Source organism: Drosophila subpulchrella, chromosome 2R (assembly GCF_014743375.2).
Source record: "Drosophila subpulchrella strain 33 F10 #4 breed RU33 chromosome 2R, RU_Dsub_v1.1 Primary Assembly, whole genome shotgun sequence".
NCBI classification, from domain to species: Eukaryota; Metazoa; Arthropoda; class Insecta; order Diptera; family Drosophilidae; genus Drosophila; species Drosophila subpulchrella.
Window position 1 is genome coordinate 21,653,530 of NC_050611.1, and position 16,939 is coordinate 21,670,468.

General features: G+C 49.9%; 3 protein-coding genes across 16 annotated transcripts in view; 2 read left to right on the plus strand and 1 right to left on the minus strand.

Moving 5' to 3' along the window:
* Nucleotides 1-202: 202 nt before the first annotated feature.
* On the plus strand, nucleotides 203-7,431 carry LOC119549007 (sodium/potassium-transporting ATPase subunit beta-1-interacting protein). 6 transcript variants are annotated; one of them, XM_037856645.1, is made up of 8 exons: nucleotides 203-301; nucleotides 1,267-1,652; nucleotides 1,720-1,857; nucleotides 1,921-2,001; nucleotides 2,067-2,249; nucleotides 2,309-2,369; nucleotides 3,239-3,293; nucleotides 5,948-6,103. In XM_037856645.1, the coding sequence occupies exons 2-8, from the start codon at nucleotides 1,593-1,595 to the stop codon at nucleotides 5,958-5,960; spliced, it is 591 nt and encodes a 196-aa protein (XP_037712573.1). In that variant the 5' UTR covers nucleotides 203-301; nucleotides 1,267-1,592; the 3' UTR covers nucleotides 5,961-6,103. The 6 variants fall into 6 exon arrangements, with proteins under 6 accessions (XP_037712573.1, XP_037712570.1, XP_037712568.1 ...); XM_037856642.1 differs by lacking the exon at nucleotides 3,239-3,293 and having other exon boundaries at nucleotides 5,948-7,431; XM_037856640.1 differs by lacking the exon at nucleotides 5,948-6,103 and having other exon boundaries at nucleotides 3,239-5,668.
* Nucleotides 7,432-7,549: 118 nt separating this feature from the next.
* On the minus strand, nucleotides 7,550-10,134 carry LOC119549009 (angiotensin-converting enzyme). Its single transcript, XM_037856646.1, has 4 exons — nucleotides 9,026-10,134; nucleotides 8,100-8,666; nucleotides 7,728-8,041; nucleotides 7,550-7,666 (listed from the first exon to the last, which is right to left on the minus strand). The coding sequence occupies exons 1-4, from the start codon at nucleotides 10,024-10,026 to the stop codon at nucleotides 7,650-7,652; spliced, it is 1,899 nt and encodes a 632-aa protein (XP_037712574.1). The 5' UTR covers nucleotides 10,027-10,134; the 3' UTR covers nucleotides 7,550-7,649.
* A 659-nt stretch (nucleotides 10,135-10,793) lies between these two features.
* Nucleotides 10,794-16,939, plus strand: part of LOC119549411 (sodium channel protein 60E) — a 32,986-nt gene continuing 26,840 nt past the window's right edge. For 5 of the 9 annotated variants that reach the window (XR_005219413.1, XM_037857475.1, XM_037857474.1 and 2 more), the window contains exons 1-3: nucleotides 10,794-10,834; nucleotides 11,587-11,729; nucleotides 13,449-13,972. Coding sequence is in view for 8 of the 9 variants with exons in the window: in XM_037857475.1 (XP_037713403.1) it covers nucleotides 13,936-13,972 (37 nt within the window). In the remaining variant the exon portion in view is untranslated. Of the gene's footprint in view, nucleotides 10,835-11,586; nucleotides 11,730-13,448; nucleotides 13,973-16,939 lie in introns of those variants that run through there. The other 4 variants (XM_037857478.1, XM_037857476.1, XM_037857477.1 and 1 more) reach the window with 1 other exon arrangement.

The following is a 16,939-nucleotide window of genomic DNA, read 5'->3' on the forward strand; positions in this document are numbered from 1 at the left end:
AAAAAAGCGAAACAAAAACTGTCCGGTCTACCGTACTTTCCTTTGGGAATGATGGGGGTTGGTGTCTCCCGAAACAGTTGTTGCTTACTTTCTTCCTACTTTTTACTTTACTGTAAAGAGAGAAAATCTCATTCGACACTCGCTCGCAAAGCAAAATGTGGCCATACCGATATATACCATATATATACCGCCTCAGTTGGATGAGGCATTCGCGTGAAAATATCCGACCGTGGCGGGTTAGTTTTGCTTGCTCCGAATCCGAATCGAATCCGATTCGTTCGTTTGCGCACTTGTTTTTGACGTAAGTGAAAATGGTTTTAAGTCGATGTAGTAAATCGCCGTGGCTGCGTATTAGTAAAGTGGAGTGGGCCTGGCATAGCTGCGCGTGAGCCTTTGCAGGCATATCAAGACTTTGTGGAGCACAGCTCTCCTGCCTTCAGTGTGGATGTATGGGAATGTGCGGTGGTCAGTGACTCTTTGTGTGTGTGTGTGAGAGTGGGGCTTCCGTGTCGCAAGCGGAAAACAAATGGAAATTAGTTCTCTGTTTGAGTCATTCCAGTAACAAACAATGCGCGTCATGCGTTGTCCATCGAATTACTGTTTAATTTGATTACTGGTCATCGTCGGTGTACGCTTCGAATCGCCAATCGCATCTGTGTGGGGGCCTCAAATATAGACATGGCGTAATGGAACGGAGATGCTTCTCCGGCCGCGCTGCGCTGTGTGCTAATTAATTAATTGCTCATACTTGACCTGGACACTAAGCAGACGCTGTTGAAATCGACAATATGTGCTCGCCCAGATGAAATAGGCGAAAATAGTGCGTGTTTGGTTTACGTTACGTGAGCCCCTCGCTGTGATTGTGTTGGTGGGGAGCATTTCCGTGTGCGAGAGTGTGCGACCAGCAGTGTTGTTGGAAAGTACCTAGATGGGTGTACCTAGGCGAAACAGTTGGGTACTTTTCCCTAAATATTTATATTAAAATTATTGGTCACTCCTACTGGGCCATTAAGTATTTGTTGTTATGCATACATTTCTAAGAATGGGAGCCCAATAACATACAGCTTTCCAAGAATATCAAAATATGTAATTTCTTATCTATCTCATGGATGACTCAGGTTTATTCTTCTCGAAAAGCAACAAAATTTAAATCTAAACGTAGGTACTCAGAACTAGTACCCTCCACAGCACTGTTTGGGCAGTGTTTCTCTCGGTAGCGCAGTTCATTTGGCTTAATTTCTCTTTATTTACTCTCGGTTCACACAGATCAGGTTTTGTTCGCTGCTCGTTGGTGCAGCTGCATTCTTTCTCGCTCCCACCCCTGCCCCTTGAGGCCCCTGGAAACCCCAGCGAACCCCTGCACCTGTGCGTTCTCGAGGTGCGAGCGAGAGGCACTTGCCACGCTTGACTTGCAGCAGGTCTGCAAGCGACGCGGAAATGCCACGGGAAGGCACAGCCATAGCCGCCGATAGCCACCAGTTCCAGTCCCGATAAGGCGACGATAGGCCGAGCAGACAGCTAGCTGGAAAGCCAGATAGCGACGGGGGAGCGGAATTATTTATTATTCAAATTCTGAATGGAATGACGATGTGATGGGCTCGTGCTCGTGTACGCGGCGACACTTTTTGCTGTCAATATGCTTCCTGCAAGTGGTGAGTACTCCGAATGGGCTCATTACGATTCCCAATCTGTAATCTCCATCTCCCTATCGATCCGCAGATAACGATTATCGAGCGCCAGGTATTCGACTTCCTCGGGTACATGTGGGCGCCCATCCTGGTGAACTTTTTCCACATTCTGTTCATCATATTCGGGTTCTACGGCGCCTACCACTTCCGCGTTAAATACATCATCACCGTAAGTGGCCTGATTACCATATCTCTGCGATAACCCCAATTTATTTTGTGTGCCCGCCTGCAGTATCTAATATGGAACTTCCTGTGGATCGGCTGGAACGCCTTCCTCATTTGCTTCTACTTGAATGTGGGGCAGTTGAACAGGGTAAGTCAATGCACGTCGAAATATACATGGACAGCTACTTGAGCACGCGAATTGCTCCTCCACAGGATAGTAACCTGCTCAATCTGGGCACTGGCAGCGTCTCCTGGTTCGAGGCGAACGGATACGGCTGCAAGCCCACCTACAATATGACCGCGGACGATCCGATCCGGCCGGAGCGCGTGGAGGGCTGCCTGCTGGACTACGAGCTGGTGGAGATCACCCACTCGGGGGTGCAGTGCGCCCTGGCGGTGAGTGCCCGTCTGGCTCAAGTGCCTGAATTGTGTTAATTGTCTCGCCCACCCCACAGCTGCTCGGCATACTCGGTGCGATTCTTATTAGTTGCATATTTCTTGACGAGGACGACAGATGTAAGTGGCGCTCTCTGAATACGAACCATGCTCGTTTGTCACAAACCCCACTAACCGGGATCGGTCATTGCTAACCCCTTCTCATTCCTCATAATCTCTCACTTTCGGGTCTCACTGTGCACTGTGTCTATGGTAAATGTTTCCCATCCCCTCTTAACCAGCATTATTTCCCCTATGTGTAATGAATGTTTATGTGAAGTTATGAAGCGACATCGAGAAGTCGAAGACGATTGTTTATTGTTAGTGTCGAATACATCAGGTTGTCGATATGTAAGCTCAAGCCTCCCCACCCAAAACCCGCACCCTGGAATGCGATTGTACCCACATAAAATTACCGTTTTCGATTTAAACGTATATGGTATCCCATATTAACAATTGTGTCGTGTCCATGTGAACTGTGAGCAACTCTACATATGCCTTTAAAAACATTATACTTACATACATGCCATATACTCGTATTGTAATCCATGTTATGTCTAAGTCATTCATTCTTAATCAAGAAAACAACAACATTGTATTTGCCTATCGTCAGCGACACTGTGCAGCTAAAAACAAAGTAGAACGCCAGCTGGGTGCTCCGAAAAACATTGAATTTTAGTATAAATAGTAATGGAAATCGGAATCAGTAATGGGAAAGTTCGTGAAAGTCAAACAATCTCAAGTTTATTTGACCGATAGCTAAGTGATAGCTAAACAATCAAAATACACACATTTATTTACACTTTACACGAATAGCACCAAAGTTTATCACTTGCCAGAGACTTGACCTTTATTTAGTTCAGACTTGTGGCTGCTGCACAGTGTCCTGCGATACCCGATGTATTCTTCTGGTTATTGTTAAAGCATCTTAATCAATTTCTGGTTTGCAGTCGATTTCATGAACGGCGACGCGAAGAGTCCACAGCACACCGTGGTGCACCCAATGTACGTGAGCTATACAAGTATACCCACAACATCCGCAAGCGCCACCATGCAATCAAACAAGCATCTGCAACTGCAGCAGCAGCAGCCGCAGCAGAACTCACTGAAACTCTATCATCATCAGCAACAACAGCAACCCAAACTACACCACTTCAACAAGAACTACCAGTTGAGCGGCAGCAACAATAATACACTCAACAATAATCTCCACCAGCGCGCGCCTTCGCTGCTGCCGCCAGACACAACAAATAACCACAGCGCATCATTCCAAACCCACAGTCACCCCTCGACCAACCATCTAACCCAGCGCACGGGCGGCGAGGGGAGCAACTGCAGCAGCCTGCGCCGCCACCGGCACAACCATTCCAAGGCCCCGGTCAGCCCCAGTCCCATGTCCCCCCAGACCACGCCCTCGCTCTCGTACGCCTCGCTACAGAACTCCAATCCCTATTTGGCCGGCAACTCGCTGAGCAACAGCAACTACAGCATCTTTCAGAGTCCCGACTCGCTCCAGGGCAGCTCCCATTTCGCCCGCATCCACCACAAGCCCAAGCCGCCCAAGTCCGGCCTTCCTGTCTCGAGCGGACTAGATCCGAGTCCTGGCATGGGATTATCCTCGCCCATCCGTCCGCTCGAACGCCTGTCGCGCAACCTCGAGGAGGACGAGGACAACTTCTCGCTGCAGCAGTTCGCTCAGGGCGACAACGGTGTGACCTACGTCCCCTTTCAGAGTCCCACTCCGAACAGCCTCTTCCTGGGCGAGAACAACAACGCCCAGCCTCACCTCGTCTTTAACTCCAATTCTCGCTCAAGTCCCAACAACAACGCCTATCCCTACGACCAGAACGGACTGCCCTCTCCCCTTCGCCTAGGTTCGAACCCAAAGGCACGGCGGCCCGCGCGTATTCCGCTGCCGACGGTGCCCATGCACAGCTGCTTGGAGGTGCAGGATGACGAGGATGCAGACGGCGAGTCCGAGCTAGATCACGATCAGATGCTGACGCCGCCGCCTCCGCCAATAGTGCGGCCTCACATCCACCAGCGCTTGGGCCAGGCGCCCTATCTCGATCTCTCGCCGGAAGTGACCGAGCGGTATGCGATTCCCAGCAAGCTAGGATCCGGGCCAGCCGTTCAGGTGCCCCTGCCCCTCCCCGTCCCACATGGATCGCCCATGGTGCGTCGAAGCAATCGCCGGCCCAGGCCCCCGATTCCCGTGAACTTCTGCGACCAGATTCGCGCTCCTCCACCCGGATACGTGGTGCGCGCCCAAAGCGACGATCGCCTGGTGGAGCAGGCGGAAGCTGAGGCTGCTCCACACGTTAATCGTCGGAGTGGTCGAAGTGCTAACGGCCAAAAGTCCCGTCCCCGCTCCTTCTGCAACTCTATAGTGGGCGTGCAGGCATAGATTTAAGTACGTCCCGCTGCACTTGCTCCCCCTCTCTCTCTTAATCAAGCTCTCTGCCTTGGCAAGAGGCCTGTTACTAACTCTACCAGGATCACTCGATCCCCATACACAACCCTTCATACATATACATAGGTGTTGCTGTTTCTTTGTTGTGCCTAACCAGCCGGCTACCCTGGCTAAGAACAGGGCCTAACATTAGCTTCCCATGCGTGCGTTTAACGATTCGGATGATGCCTTGCAGAGCTGACTTCTATTATGTAAAACTAAGTAATCATTCACATACGTGCAAACAGTAGAAACTTTCCCCGAATTGTGATAGAAGCGTGGAAAGTCGCGACAGAGTGCAAGCCTAACAATTTTATGTTGATCTGTGATAGCTGAAAACAAACATGAACGACAAACGATTATTTAAAAAACGAAAATGTCACAAAAATCATTATCAAGAAAAGGATATGAAAATTTGTTGAGAATGCAAGCGAGATAAATGAAATTTAGCGCCAATTGCAACCAGATGCCTTGGATGAATGACGGAATAGAGATTAGAGTATACAAGATATATATACTGATGTTATGTGCGGGAGAGCGCAGCCTCCCCAAGAGTTGCCTTTTGTTGTTTAACTAAAATAACTGAAATACGATATACACATATTACCATTAATTACGAAATGTACTACGATGCAAACGTTAGTTGTCGAACACAAACAAGAAGTTGCCTATTGATTTAAGTGCGAGATTCGTTATACAAACGCAAACAAAAGTAACCATACAAATTTATAGATCTGTTAAGTCTAGTTTTAAGCTTGAGGCCACACAAATGCATTAGCAGAGCAGATCCAAATCCATGTAGCGTAGTCAATATTTACTGTTTAGATAGATCCCCGATCTTGATCTTTAGCCATGCGAATTGCGCTGACTAGTGCCAATTCCCGACGAGATTCGAGGCGTTTCCAATAAAATGTTCATTTACACCAAACTACGGGTACTCTCTGTCTGTCTCGGAAGCCTTCTTCGTAGCCGATCCATCTATCCTCCTAAGTTGTTCTCTCACTGGTAGCTGGCTTTCTGTAGCATTTGTGGCTCTAACCAACCGCTAACTCTCGACTCTCTCCGAACGTAGCTAATCCAACTTGTTTAACAGCTCCAATCACAAAAGCACACTCAAAGCTAACCCGAGGTAACTTTGAACATTTTATCCGTGGCCTAACGGTCTTGCCGATCTCGTACTGATCCAATCTTGTTCTCCCCGGTGCAGTGAAGCATATTAGCAAGCAGTCCAAGCACCGCCAGTCGCTCTACTCGATCGAATTCGGCAGCAGCAGCGACACCATCCGGCATGGCGGCCACTCCATGGGGCTGGGGCTGGGCGATTCCCGAGGCGACCAGGATGGCGGCGAGCTGAGTCCCAAGCCGATGACACCGCGGCGCGTCAAGAGACGGTCGGTCATGGCGCGCGGCACGCAAGGGAGGCAGTCGAGTGGAGGCGGAAGCAGCACCAGACGTTCGCATCACGGCTCCAGCGGCACCTTAAGATCCAAGCACGGACACGGCGGACATGGTGGCGGAGCAGACAGCAGTAGCGGAAGCTATGTGCGGAGCAGCACTCGGAGCTCCCGCCGAAAGTATCATCAGAACCCGGTGACCAAGATCATCGACCAGCAGCTGCAGCAACAACAGCAGCAGCAGCCTCACCTGGGTTCCTTCCACCGCCAGGACAAACTATCGCTGACCGCCTCCAACCTGCACTCACTCAACAACGACATAGTGAACAACACCAACGCGCCCGGCAGCCAGCTGGGCAGTCTGGGTAAGAGCAACCGGCACTACTACCACAGCTATCGCAAGAACATTCCGCTGGACCCAATTTACTACAACACGAACGGGCAGGGAGTGCTGGAGGAGCCGAGTTCGCCGACTCTTCCGCCGCCACCACCTCTGCCATCTGTTGCAGCCGCATCCAGCCTGCAGGTGGGCGGAGGAGGCCACTACAATCCCAGTTACCAACACTCCACCACCCACCTAAACGACGTGGGCCACGTACCCGATGAGCTTTACAATAATCGGCCGCCCTCGGTGCGCTCCAGTTACTCGAATTTCCACGGCTCGCGGCCACTCTCCACCACCTACGGAAATGCCGCGGGCGAGAACGTGTTCGCCGGACTGAACGGGGCCAGTTCCACTCCGCCGCAGGCTCCATGTACGCCGCCCCTCTACCAGCAGCATCCAATGCACCTGCAGCAGCAACACCAGCAGCAACAATATCTTCCGCCGCCGCCAATGGACCCGGCGCCTGCCTACGTCAGCGCCATGTCCTTCTCCAAACGGACTGCCTCGAGGGAAAGCATCCGCTCGATGGCCTTTCTGAACAACGGTCCACCCGCCTACAATCTCAACTACCACACGCCGCCCGACTCGGAGACGACGATGTGAAACGGCTCTGTGTCGTGGAATTCGCCCAGTCCGTCCTTTGCCTTCATCCTCGCCCATCGATCTTCACCCTCATGGATCTCGGAATCTTACAAAATCTTCATCACGGCCATCGCCACCTGTCCAATCATATTTATTCTTGTGCAACAAGCCACGCCCATAGCCCTACAGGGGAGCCCACTTCGCGCTTTAACCACTTGGATAGTTCATACTTAATCCGTAATTAAACGATATGTGTAGTGCTTAATGTATACCTAAGTTTCTGTCGTATTACCAAAGTGCCTTTGTAAATAAACATTTAAAGTATTTGAAGAGTTGGTTTACATAAAAATAGTTCACTTTAAAAATCGCATAAAAATAATGTTTGGGGGATTAAACAATGTGCTTTAAAAGCATTTAATAACGGATACCACAGTAAATACTCAGTTAATATTATTTATGTTCATATATGTTTGTTTATTGTAAGGTAAAATGCGTGCTTAATAGTGACACGGTTAGATAACTGGGGTGTAGGCACTGTGCTTGGGATTTCAGTCCCTTCGACACACTGAAAACAAATACGAAACCTTGTGGTAACTTGAATCATGGGTCTTCCTTGCCATACTCACATTCATCTGCATCCCAGCCGGGCTCGATGTCCAACTGCTTATTGCGCTCCTTCAGCCAGGTGAAGAGTGGGGCAAAGTACTCCAGAATGCCACGACCGCTCAACTTCCGCTCCCCGGTGGCGATCTCCATGACATCCCGCCAGTGGCGACTGGCTCCCAGCTCCATCATGTCGTGCATCTTCTTGCCCGCCTCCGGGGAGCCGTAGAAATCGCAGTTGTGCAGCGGATGACTTGGGTCTCCGGGCCGGTACTGGCCACTTGCCAGGCAAAAGGAGCGGTAAAACTGAAATCCCAGAATCTCCGCCATGAATTTTCTGTAAAACATCGACGATAGAAAGCTCTCAACTATAAATGATAATTATTGGAACCTACTTTGTGTTGGATGTTTCCGGGTTCAAGCCGCGATAGAACTTAAAGTCCAAATCGAAGTCCTTGTTAAGGCGTGGCCTTGGCGGCTGAACTCCAGCGAACTTATCCTGCAGATCCCAGTAGGCACAGTTGTACTCCTTCACTCCAATCCGTCCGTCCATTACGTCCACCAGAAACTTGTCATTGATGAAGTACTGGGGCACGGCGATCAAGGTGTGCACGCCCATGCGGAAAAGCCGGTTCAGGGACTGCTCCTCCGTCAGGCTGTTGTTCAGGAGGATTTTGAGGCGGTTCAGGTGGCGTGGGGTTCCTGAGGCCAGGACAACCGTTTCTGCTATGGCAGCGCCGAATCCAGGACATGGCTCTGTGTCAAGACCAAACGGCAGCCGCATCTTGTAGAGGTGGTACTGAATCTCCGCCATTGTTCCGTGGATCTGCATCATCTTCTTGTAGTCCAGTTTGGGACAGTAGCGCAGTGCCACATCCGGCGGAAAGTAATACACCTGCGACTTGCAGTCGACTCCAGCTTCCTCTTCACTCATCCGGCGGGAGTAGCGATCGTAAAAGGTACTGGGGAAGGAAAGATTTTTGTTTTAAGCCGAACAAATCCTACCTTCATGATTTTTAAAGCCAAAAATAAACTAATCTTAAGGGAAAACTACGTAGGTTTCCACTGTGGAATAAAAAACGTAAAATAAATACTGTAAAAATACACTACATTTCCTACCTTAATCAAAATATTTTCTAATCAAATCACGCAATCAAAATAATTGTATCATTTGTTGTTTGTTACCCGCAGTACGACGATAGGAATTGCCAAAATGAATGTATGCAATTACAAACTTTGCTTATGCCTTTTACGAGTATGCATACACAAAACTGATAAACCCCTCATAAAATATTCTGAAATCTGCGCAGAATTCACTCACTTTGGCAGAACGAAAAGACCCAGCGATTCGAAGAACTCGGCGGCCATGCGGTTGATCTTCACGGGTGTCACCAGTACCTCCTCAAGTCGTCTGTGCACAGAGGGCAGCTGGTGTTGCTTGCCTTGATGCGGAGTGCGGAAGAACTGGTGCGGGAACCAGTCCTGCGACAGGATCTGGTCCATGATGGGTGCGGAGATGGCGCCATCGCTCTTGGTGTCTGCCTTGGGGTAGGCGGCCTGCACCTCGTGGCGCAGGTACGCGTGCAGCTCCCGGTAGAGTGGCATGATCTCCCACACGACAGCCTCTAGTTCGGCCTGGAAGTTCTCCGTATCGTAGTTGAGGTACCAGGTGCGCGAGGGCGTCACATGGCCGTTGTAGGTGGCCGCTTTCCTGAGCAGGCGCACGTAGTCCTTGAACGTGCTCTTGGCCACGTCATTCTCGTTTATGGCCATGCGCCACCTCTTCCAGTTGTCCAGCAGCTCCTCGTATTGCTTGGCGTACATGTTCCGCTTCACGATCTGCGGAACCATGGCCAACTGCCCACTGGCCGAGCAGTCATCATGGGGACAGACCATCGGGCCGCTGACAAAGTTGTGTATCTGCCGCAGAAGGTCCTTGGCCTGCTCGTAGTCCTTTGGCCGCAGTCCCTGCAGCTGCAGCTTGGACATTCGCTGAACGAGCCTGCGCAGCAGTGGATCGTTCAATTCGGACACCGGCACCACGCTCAAGTTGGCCGCCAGCTCGTAGTAGAGTCGATAGGTCTCCGCCTCTATTTCCTGCTTTGAGCCGAGAACCGTTCCGCCCAGCTGCGACTTTCCCTTGGCCGTGAGCTGCACGAAGATCTTGCGGGTGATCTCCCAGACGTGTCGAATGCGGTCGGTGGCCCTTTGGAGGATCTGCTTGGTGGCCCCTTCATAGCCGGCGGTGTGATTGGAATGGGTCGGGGTCACTAGGACTAGCAGGAGGCCGAGAAGAGCTACTCCTAGAAATGGCAGCCGCATTTCGGCCTAGACTGGCTTCCGCTTCGCCTCGATAAGGTTATCTGGGTGTTCAATAGTCCGACTTGGGCCCTGCTTCCGACTCTGGCGGAATCTCGCGGAGAACTGAACTGCCAGTCAAACTGCGAGCTAATCACTTGGGGGCCGGGGCATTGGGCTTATCTGCGGTTGCGAAAGAAGCCCGCAAGCGATCTCCCCAAGCCAACGTTGCGTATACGTTATGAGCTGCTTCTGACATTACGTATACGCGGCGTGTGCCAGAGGCGGATATAGCAGGGGTAAGGGGGAGGGGCAATGGCAATCCTTACACCATTTTAGACTGATGAACAGCGTCCGCATGCTGGCTTTGTTAGCCAGTGGCCCATATTCAAGCTTAATCATTTTGACATTTTCTTTTCGGGGAGAAGCGAGGGGCGGAGGTCCTTTGGCCCGCGGTGCAGCAGCGAGGGATTCGGAACGCCAATCGGAATTTGAATCGGAGAAATAGGGGGAAGTTCTTGGAGCGTGTCGTCGCTCGTGTGGCAAGTGGCTAGTAGCTAGTGGCATGTGGCATGTGGCACGGCATTTGTTTATGCCGGCTGACCTGCAAGGAAACGCGAGGGGCCGGGGACAGTGCCCCAACGAGAGAGAATTTCCCCGAGGACGCGTCGTCCTTTTTCGGCAGAATCAGAATACGGGGAATTACGGTGTGTGTTTTTTCATCGCTCTGCATCGCGGTGCCCTGCAGATTACGTCAAACGGAAAGGAAACCCGTTAGCCGAGCTCAGTCGCCGACGAACCTTAGAACCGAGCAGTCGCCATGCGAGCGCACGTACGTACAGTAGTGGCCCAGTGTCTCTGTCTCAGTGTCCCTTAGTGTGGAGTGAAAAGCCCAAGGAATATGGTGAAAAGCAGTGGCAGGCAGTGAAAAGCAGTGAAAAGCCTGAAAGGCCTGAAAAATAACGCAGAAAGGACGCACTCACACATACACAGCGCCGTTCGCGTTACCAGCACAAGTGCATTCAGTGCGAGGAAAATTCTTCAGCGCCCAAAAATAGAGTGAAATGTGTGCTGCATGTTGTTGTTGCTGCTGCCGAGGGAGGGGGAGGGTCCTCGGCGGAAACTAACCTACATTTTCGCGCTCTTTCGCACGCTTTCGCTGGCACACACACACGCGCTGGCAGGGAGGCCACCTCGCTGTCTCGCTCGCACCCACTCGCTGGGCCGCGAAAGAAATCAACAGTAAATTGTAATAACACTTCTCAGCCCGCCCATGTGTGTGTGTCAAACAATGTGCGTGCCCGAAGTTTTTTGCTTTGTGCCGTTTCTGTTTTTGTTGCTGGTTCCGTTCCAACATCCCCGTCCCCCTCCACTCAAATTGTTGCACAGTTGCGACTAAATAAAAATGTAATTAATGTAAAATAAAATCAAATAAAACACAGCAGCGGGAGCAACAACAACAACGACTTCTGAATCGGGCATAGTGAGTGGGCCAGTGTTGGGAAGTGGAAGTGTAAGTGTTAGTGTGGGAGTGGGAGTGGGAGTACGGGGCAACTTCAGTGGGTTCGTGTGCGTGTGTTGCAGGCCCAAGAAAGTGTAGTACGAAAATAGAAATAGAAATAGCCGTAGTGCAAGCACACAAGCGATTACATAAAGCCAGCTATCATCCCGAACATCCAACAACTGCAGCTAACGGAGGATAAACAACTGATGGCCAATGTCTAAAGGTAAAATCGAACATTCCAACGAGTGTGTGTATGGTGTGTGCGCGTGTGTTTGGGCTGGGGATGTAGATGTAGGTCCAACACAACCACAATGTCGTGGCCATAAATTAGCTCTTGATGTGCACTTAACTAGGCGGCCACACTTTCGCTTCGTTTCGTATCGCCTCGTCCTGTTCGCCTTTCTTTCGCACGAAAGAGAGAGCAAAAAATGGCGGAAGGGGACCGAAGAGCCAAATTTGTAGCACAACTTTAGGGGCCAACTGGCAAAGCTCAGCCGCACTTTTATGGGCCAACTTTAAAACCAACCGCTGGTCACGCCCAGAAAGCAGAAACAGAAACGGAGTTTCCGCTCCCCCCACCCCCCTCCCATGGGGAAGACCCCGCCGTAAAATTGTAAGCCAACAACACATTGTTTAATGCCTCCAGCGCCGCTCTTATTGTTGTAATAAAAGTGCTTTTGCCGATTTGTGTGTGCCCGGTCCGACTCCAAGCCAGCAGACCGGCAGATGCAGGTGGATCTGCTACGGCAGGAGCTTAGGCAGCAGTGGCCCAGCCTCCGGGCCTAATGGCACGGGCATATCCCCACCAGTCCCACCTTCGCTGCCAGCGAATTTCCGCCAGCAAACATCAACTGCCATAACGGGGAGGTGGAAACTTGATATTGAATATTTTATGGGCGCCTTCATCTAACGCTTTTCCATTTTCGCTGCCAGTTGCCAGTTGCTTGCAGACGTGTCAAGAAGTTTGTGAGAAGCACAACAGGAAGCACGGGCCTACACAAACGTTTACCCATACATATTGCCGTACACTGTAGGGCCAACAATGCCGGGAGCAGCGGCAACAAAGCGCTGAGCAATGAGCAGCATCATCCCGTCCTCCGCCCTGCCACGCCCCCTCCCCTACGCCACTGCCCACGCAACCTCATTGCTTTTGGTTGGGCGCCATTTATCAATTCTTGTATCTCACTTTGTGCCGTGTGAGTGTGCGGCTCTGTGCGGGGAGATGCTAGATTGTGTGTGTGTGCCCATAATGTTAATTAACTTTATCTTGCCCAAGCTTTAAGTCTTAAAGCGGCGCTCATTTCCCGGCTCTCGTCTCAGGCCGCCTCCCCCTCGCAGGTGTTTATCTCTTCCGTTACGCACATTACACACACGTAAGTCGAGTGAGTCGTTACGTTGCGTATACGTACTGCACTTGGGGAAATGTGCTTCGAGTTCTAAGGAAAAGCTGCTATGCGATGATAGCCCTAGGGGAGGGAAAAAGTTTTATTTCAAGACATTAAAGATATAAATAATTTGGTACATTTAAGTCCCTTCTTGTTCCAATAAAACCCAGATTGGAAGCGAGAAAACTGTTTTATTTCAAAAAATTAAGTAGTATCTTTGGGAAAACTTACATCCATTCCTACTTTATTAGAATATATGTATAACGTATTATAGTTTTTTAAAATTTATATTGCTATTTTTAACGACACATGTTAAGGAAAAGTCTCCTTGCTTTAATTCTAAAAATATTAATTTTTCTCAGTGTGGCCTGTGTGTGTTGGTTGGGGCGACTTGAGCTGCCGGGGATTAGCGCGCTGCCAATTACCGCTACACGACACGACGCAGAGCAATTGCGGGCAGAGGCGATTTAATTTACTCGCAATCCCCACCCTCTTACATAAGCTTAAATCTCTCCACTCACAACCGTTTCTTCCCATTTATCCCGTTTACAAAACAGACGCGCATCGCAAAATGTAAAGCAACAATCAACACAACAAAGCCAAAGCTCACAATAGAAGTAGACGAAGACGGAGCTGAGGAGACGAGCTCGGGCGATGCCAAATGCCATTATTGGAAACTGTCGTAGTCATAAGATTTGCATAGCATAGCAATAGCAATAGGCAGCATGAAAGCCCCCAGCGTGATAAGCACTCCAGCAACAACAACAACAACAGCAATAGCAATAGTAGATAATACCACGCACAAAATGGTTAACAAAGGGAACGGTGACAATATTAACGTTAACGGTAAACTGAGCGATCCGCTCGCCTGAAAAGTGAGACAGACATATGTATGACCAGTGTTCGAAAATCGAGTGAGAAGCCAGATAAGAGAGAGCGAGACATGCAGCTGCCCTAAGGACCTCGGCAAGGACGAAGGACACGAGACCAAGGAGCAACCAGAGGCAGCAGCAGCAACCAACCAAACGACGACAATCAGTCAAGATGAGTGATGATCAAACGGCGTCCAACGATGAGAAAGGTGAGTCCCCGAACCACTAAGCCCTACTGATACCGCTATTGATAGTTTTTCAAGCCACCCGGCCTCATAAATATTATTCTGGAGGTGTCCCCGGGGGAGTGGGGCGTTGGGAGTCGTGTAATGGGGAGGCCATCAAATCTGTATCCGAGGGCATATGCATTGAAAGGCCAGGAGGGCAGGTGTCACGGGGCAGGACTCCTGCCTCTCCTCCTCCTCCACAAAGCTCCTCCGACATCCTGACAGCGACACCTGCACGCCAACTAAGCGAAAGTCGTGCACAGTGGTCGTGGCCACACAGATGTCGTTGGATGTCGGCTGACTGGAGTGACTAGAACTCTTTTGAAACTGGTATTCGGATTGTAAACGCATTGCTGTTTTAGGGCTCTAAAAGTTTACAATCCAAAATGTTTCAAATTGCGTTAGAGACCACTTTTTCAATAAGTTCTTGCCTGACTATTCCTTGTCTTGCGTAAAGTAAAATATTATCTAACCTTTTTTGTTTTTACATACAACTAAGTTGGCATATGTTTTAGTTTGACCTATTATGACCTTAAAGGAATTATTTAATAGTGAACGTAAACGCCTTTCATTCCCTAAATTGTAATCGTTTCCTTGTTCAACATTATAGTATCCCGAGAACTCGTGTTCTAAGAATCTGCATAATTTGAAAATTTATTAGTTGGCCAAGTTATGAGCTCAAAGACGAACATTCATCATCGGGTTATTGCACACTCTCTGGAAGTTCACTTTGTCCGGAGCCGCCCACGGTGCGAGAATCGGAATGCCAGTGGAGGAGTGGCGTGTTTTGGGGGGTGGGAAGGCCGAAGGCATTTGCCTTTGCTTTTTGTGCGTGCTGTGCGTTTTCCTGCCACTTCCCGGACTCCTGTCCTGTCCTCCAGTCCGGTCCTGCTCATCAACATAATTAAATAGCATTGCTCATTGTGTGCTGGGCGATTGCTTGGCCGGCTCCTGTCCTGTGCGTTTCGGGTTTGGGTCGATTCTGGGTCTGGGTCTGGGTCTTGGCCAATAAAACGAGAATGGAATCGAAGCAGCTTAATGGCGGGACGGGCCGACCCTAAGGCCGTTTAAATAAATGATAAACAAATCGAAAATGGGAAGCGCTTTTGCTGGACGCAAAAGTTTCGGCTGATGACTGGCCATAAGTTACGCAACCGTTTTGCAGGCGCCGATAGAGAGCGCAATTTGTCCTTTCGGTGGGGCAACGGGCGGATGAGTGGGCGGTGGGCGGGGGAGTGGGCGACGGGCGCCATTGTCAGCGGAGGATATTCATTGGGGAGGTGAACAATGCACAAAGGCCAGCAGGCGCTGCCAGCTGCGGATTACGAATATGAACGGAAACGGAAACTAATTAAATATGTAGAGCAATTGCTGCTGCATCTCGCTTTATCCTCCCGATTCACTTTTTCACTTTTGTTTGTCCCGCCTCGCTGGAGCTTCTGTTTCGGTCTGGGCTCCTCCGTCTCCGCCTCCTTCTTCTGGCCAAAGCCACCTTCCTTTTCGCCTCGCCAGCCCCGAATTGGATTTGGTTTTCGGCCAGGGCCAGGAAGCGCTGCATAGAAAGTGCCCCGTCTGCGAGGGGCGTAATTGGCCCAGCCCCGGCCCCAACCCGAGTCCCTCTGCCAGTCCCAATCCCATTTCAATTTCCATTCCCATTCCCGTCACCATTGAACTTGTGCAAAGGTCTGCGCAGCTGCAACTGCAGCCGGAGCAGCAACGCCACGCCAGTTGCAACTGCAACAATGGCTGCACTAAAAGAAAATTATGAAAATTAACCCATAAAGTGGCAAACAATACAGCCAGAAGTTCGTAAAGAGCGGCGAGTTATAAGGGCTCTTAAAACTTTGAACACTCTACTTTTACTTTGTTTTAAAGAACTGTTTTGGAATTTATATTGAGCTTAGGAGAAGGGGTTTACTTTTTCCAGAGTTGCAAGTTGTTTATTAACATTTCTGTGCATTGGGTTGTGTGTTTGTGATTGAGAAACCCATGCAATAATTAAATAATCATTTGTTATATTTCAGTTTGAACTTTCTTTTACTAGTGCTTTCGCGACTTGAAAGACCACTAAGTACCAATTTTATATCAGTTTAAACTTAGAGATAAAGTGCACGTTGGGTCTTCACTTTGTCATTGTGAACTAGCTTAAGTTTTGCGATTACCTGGAATCACTCGAAAGATATGCATGCATCAATTGAATGGCAACGTTTCTCGCCGTGTGTGGATGCAACTGGTTTTGGGGAAAACCACGACATTGCCCGTTGCTAGTTGCTTTTAAGTTTCTGTGTCTGTGTGCAATTTCCTTTTTGTTTTTGGGCGCTTTGAGAATGACTTTGCTTCCGCGTGAAGATGCGGCGGTGGGTCTGGAGTAGCGAGTCGCGAGCCCGGGACGATTATGCAATACGGGGAAGATGTGCGTCTTTGTTGCATCTGATGTTAATGTGCGACCGCCAACCGGTTGGCATCGTCACTGCCGTCATCATCGCTGCAGCAGCTTTAAGAAGCACCTTCATCATCGTGAGCAGGGCCGAAGATGTAATCCCCATCGAGAGATGCAGCCCGAGTGCTCCAGCTCCAGCTCCAGCTCCATCTCCACATCTTCCAGTTCGAACTTCATTCGCCACAGCATCGTGATTATGATCGTCATTATGGTTTGATTGGCAACCGATGTTGCGTTGGTGTCCCGCTCTCCGCCAGCTAGTTCCTTATGTAAGCCCGCTTTTGTTTACAATTCGAAACAGTTTAAATGTGTATTAATTATTCGGCAACGGTGGAATCTGCCGAGCTGCCAAGCAGTCAGCTGCCTAGCTCCCCAGATGAGAAATGATAATCAGCGACGTAATCGAAATGGCCGGATGGCCCCGATTCCGATGGTTCGGATTCGGATGAAAACTGCGACCCACTCACTCAATGCTAATGAAAACTGTAGCTAATCAACGCCCAATGCAG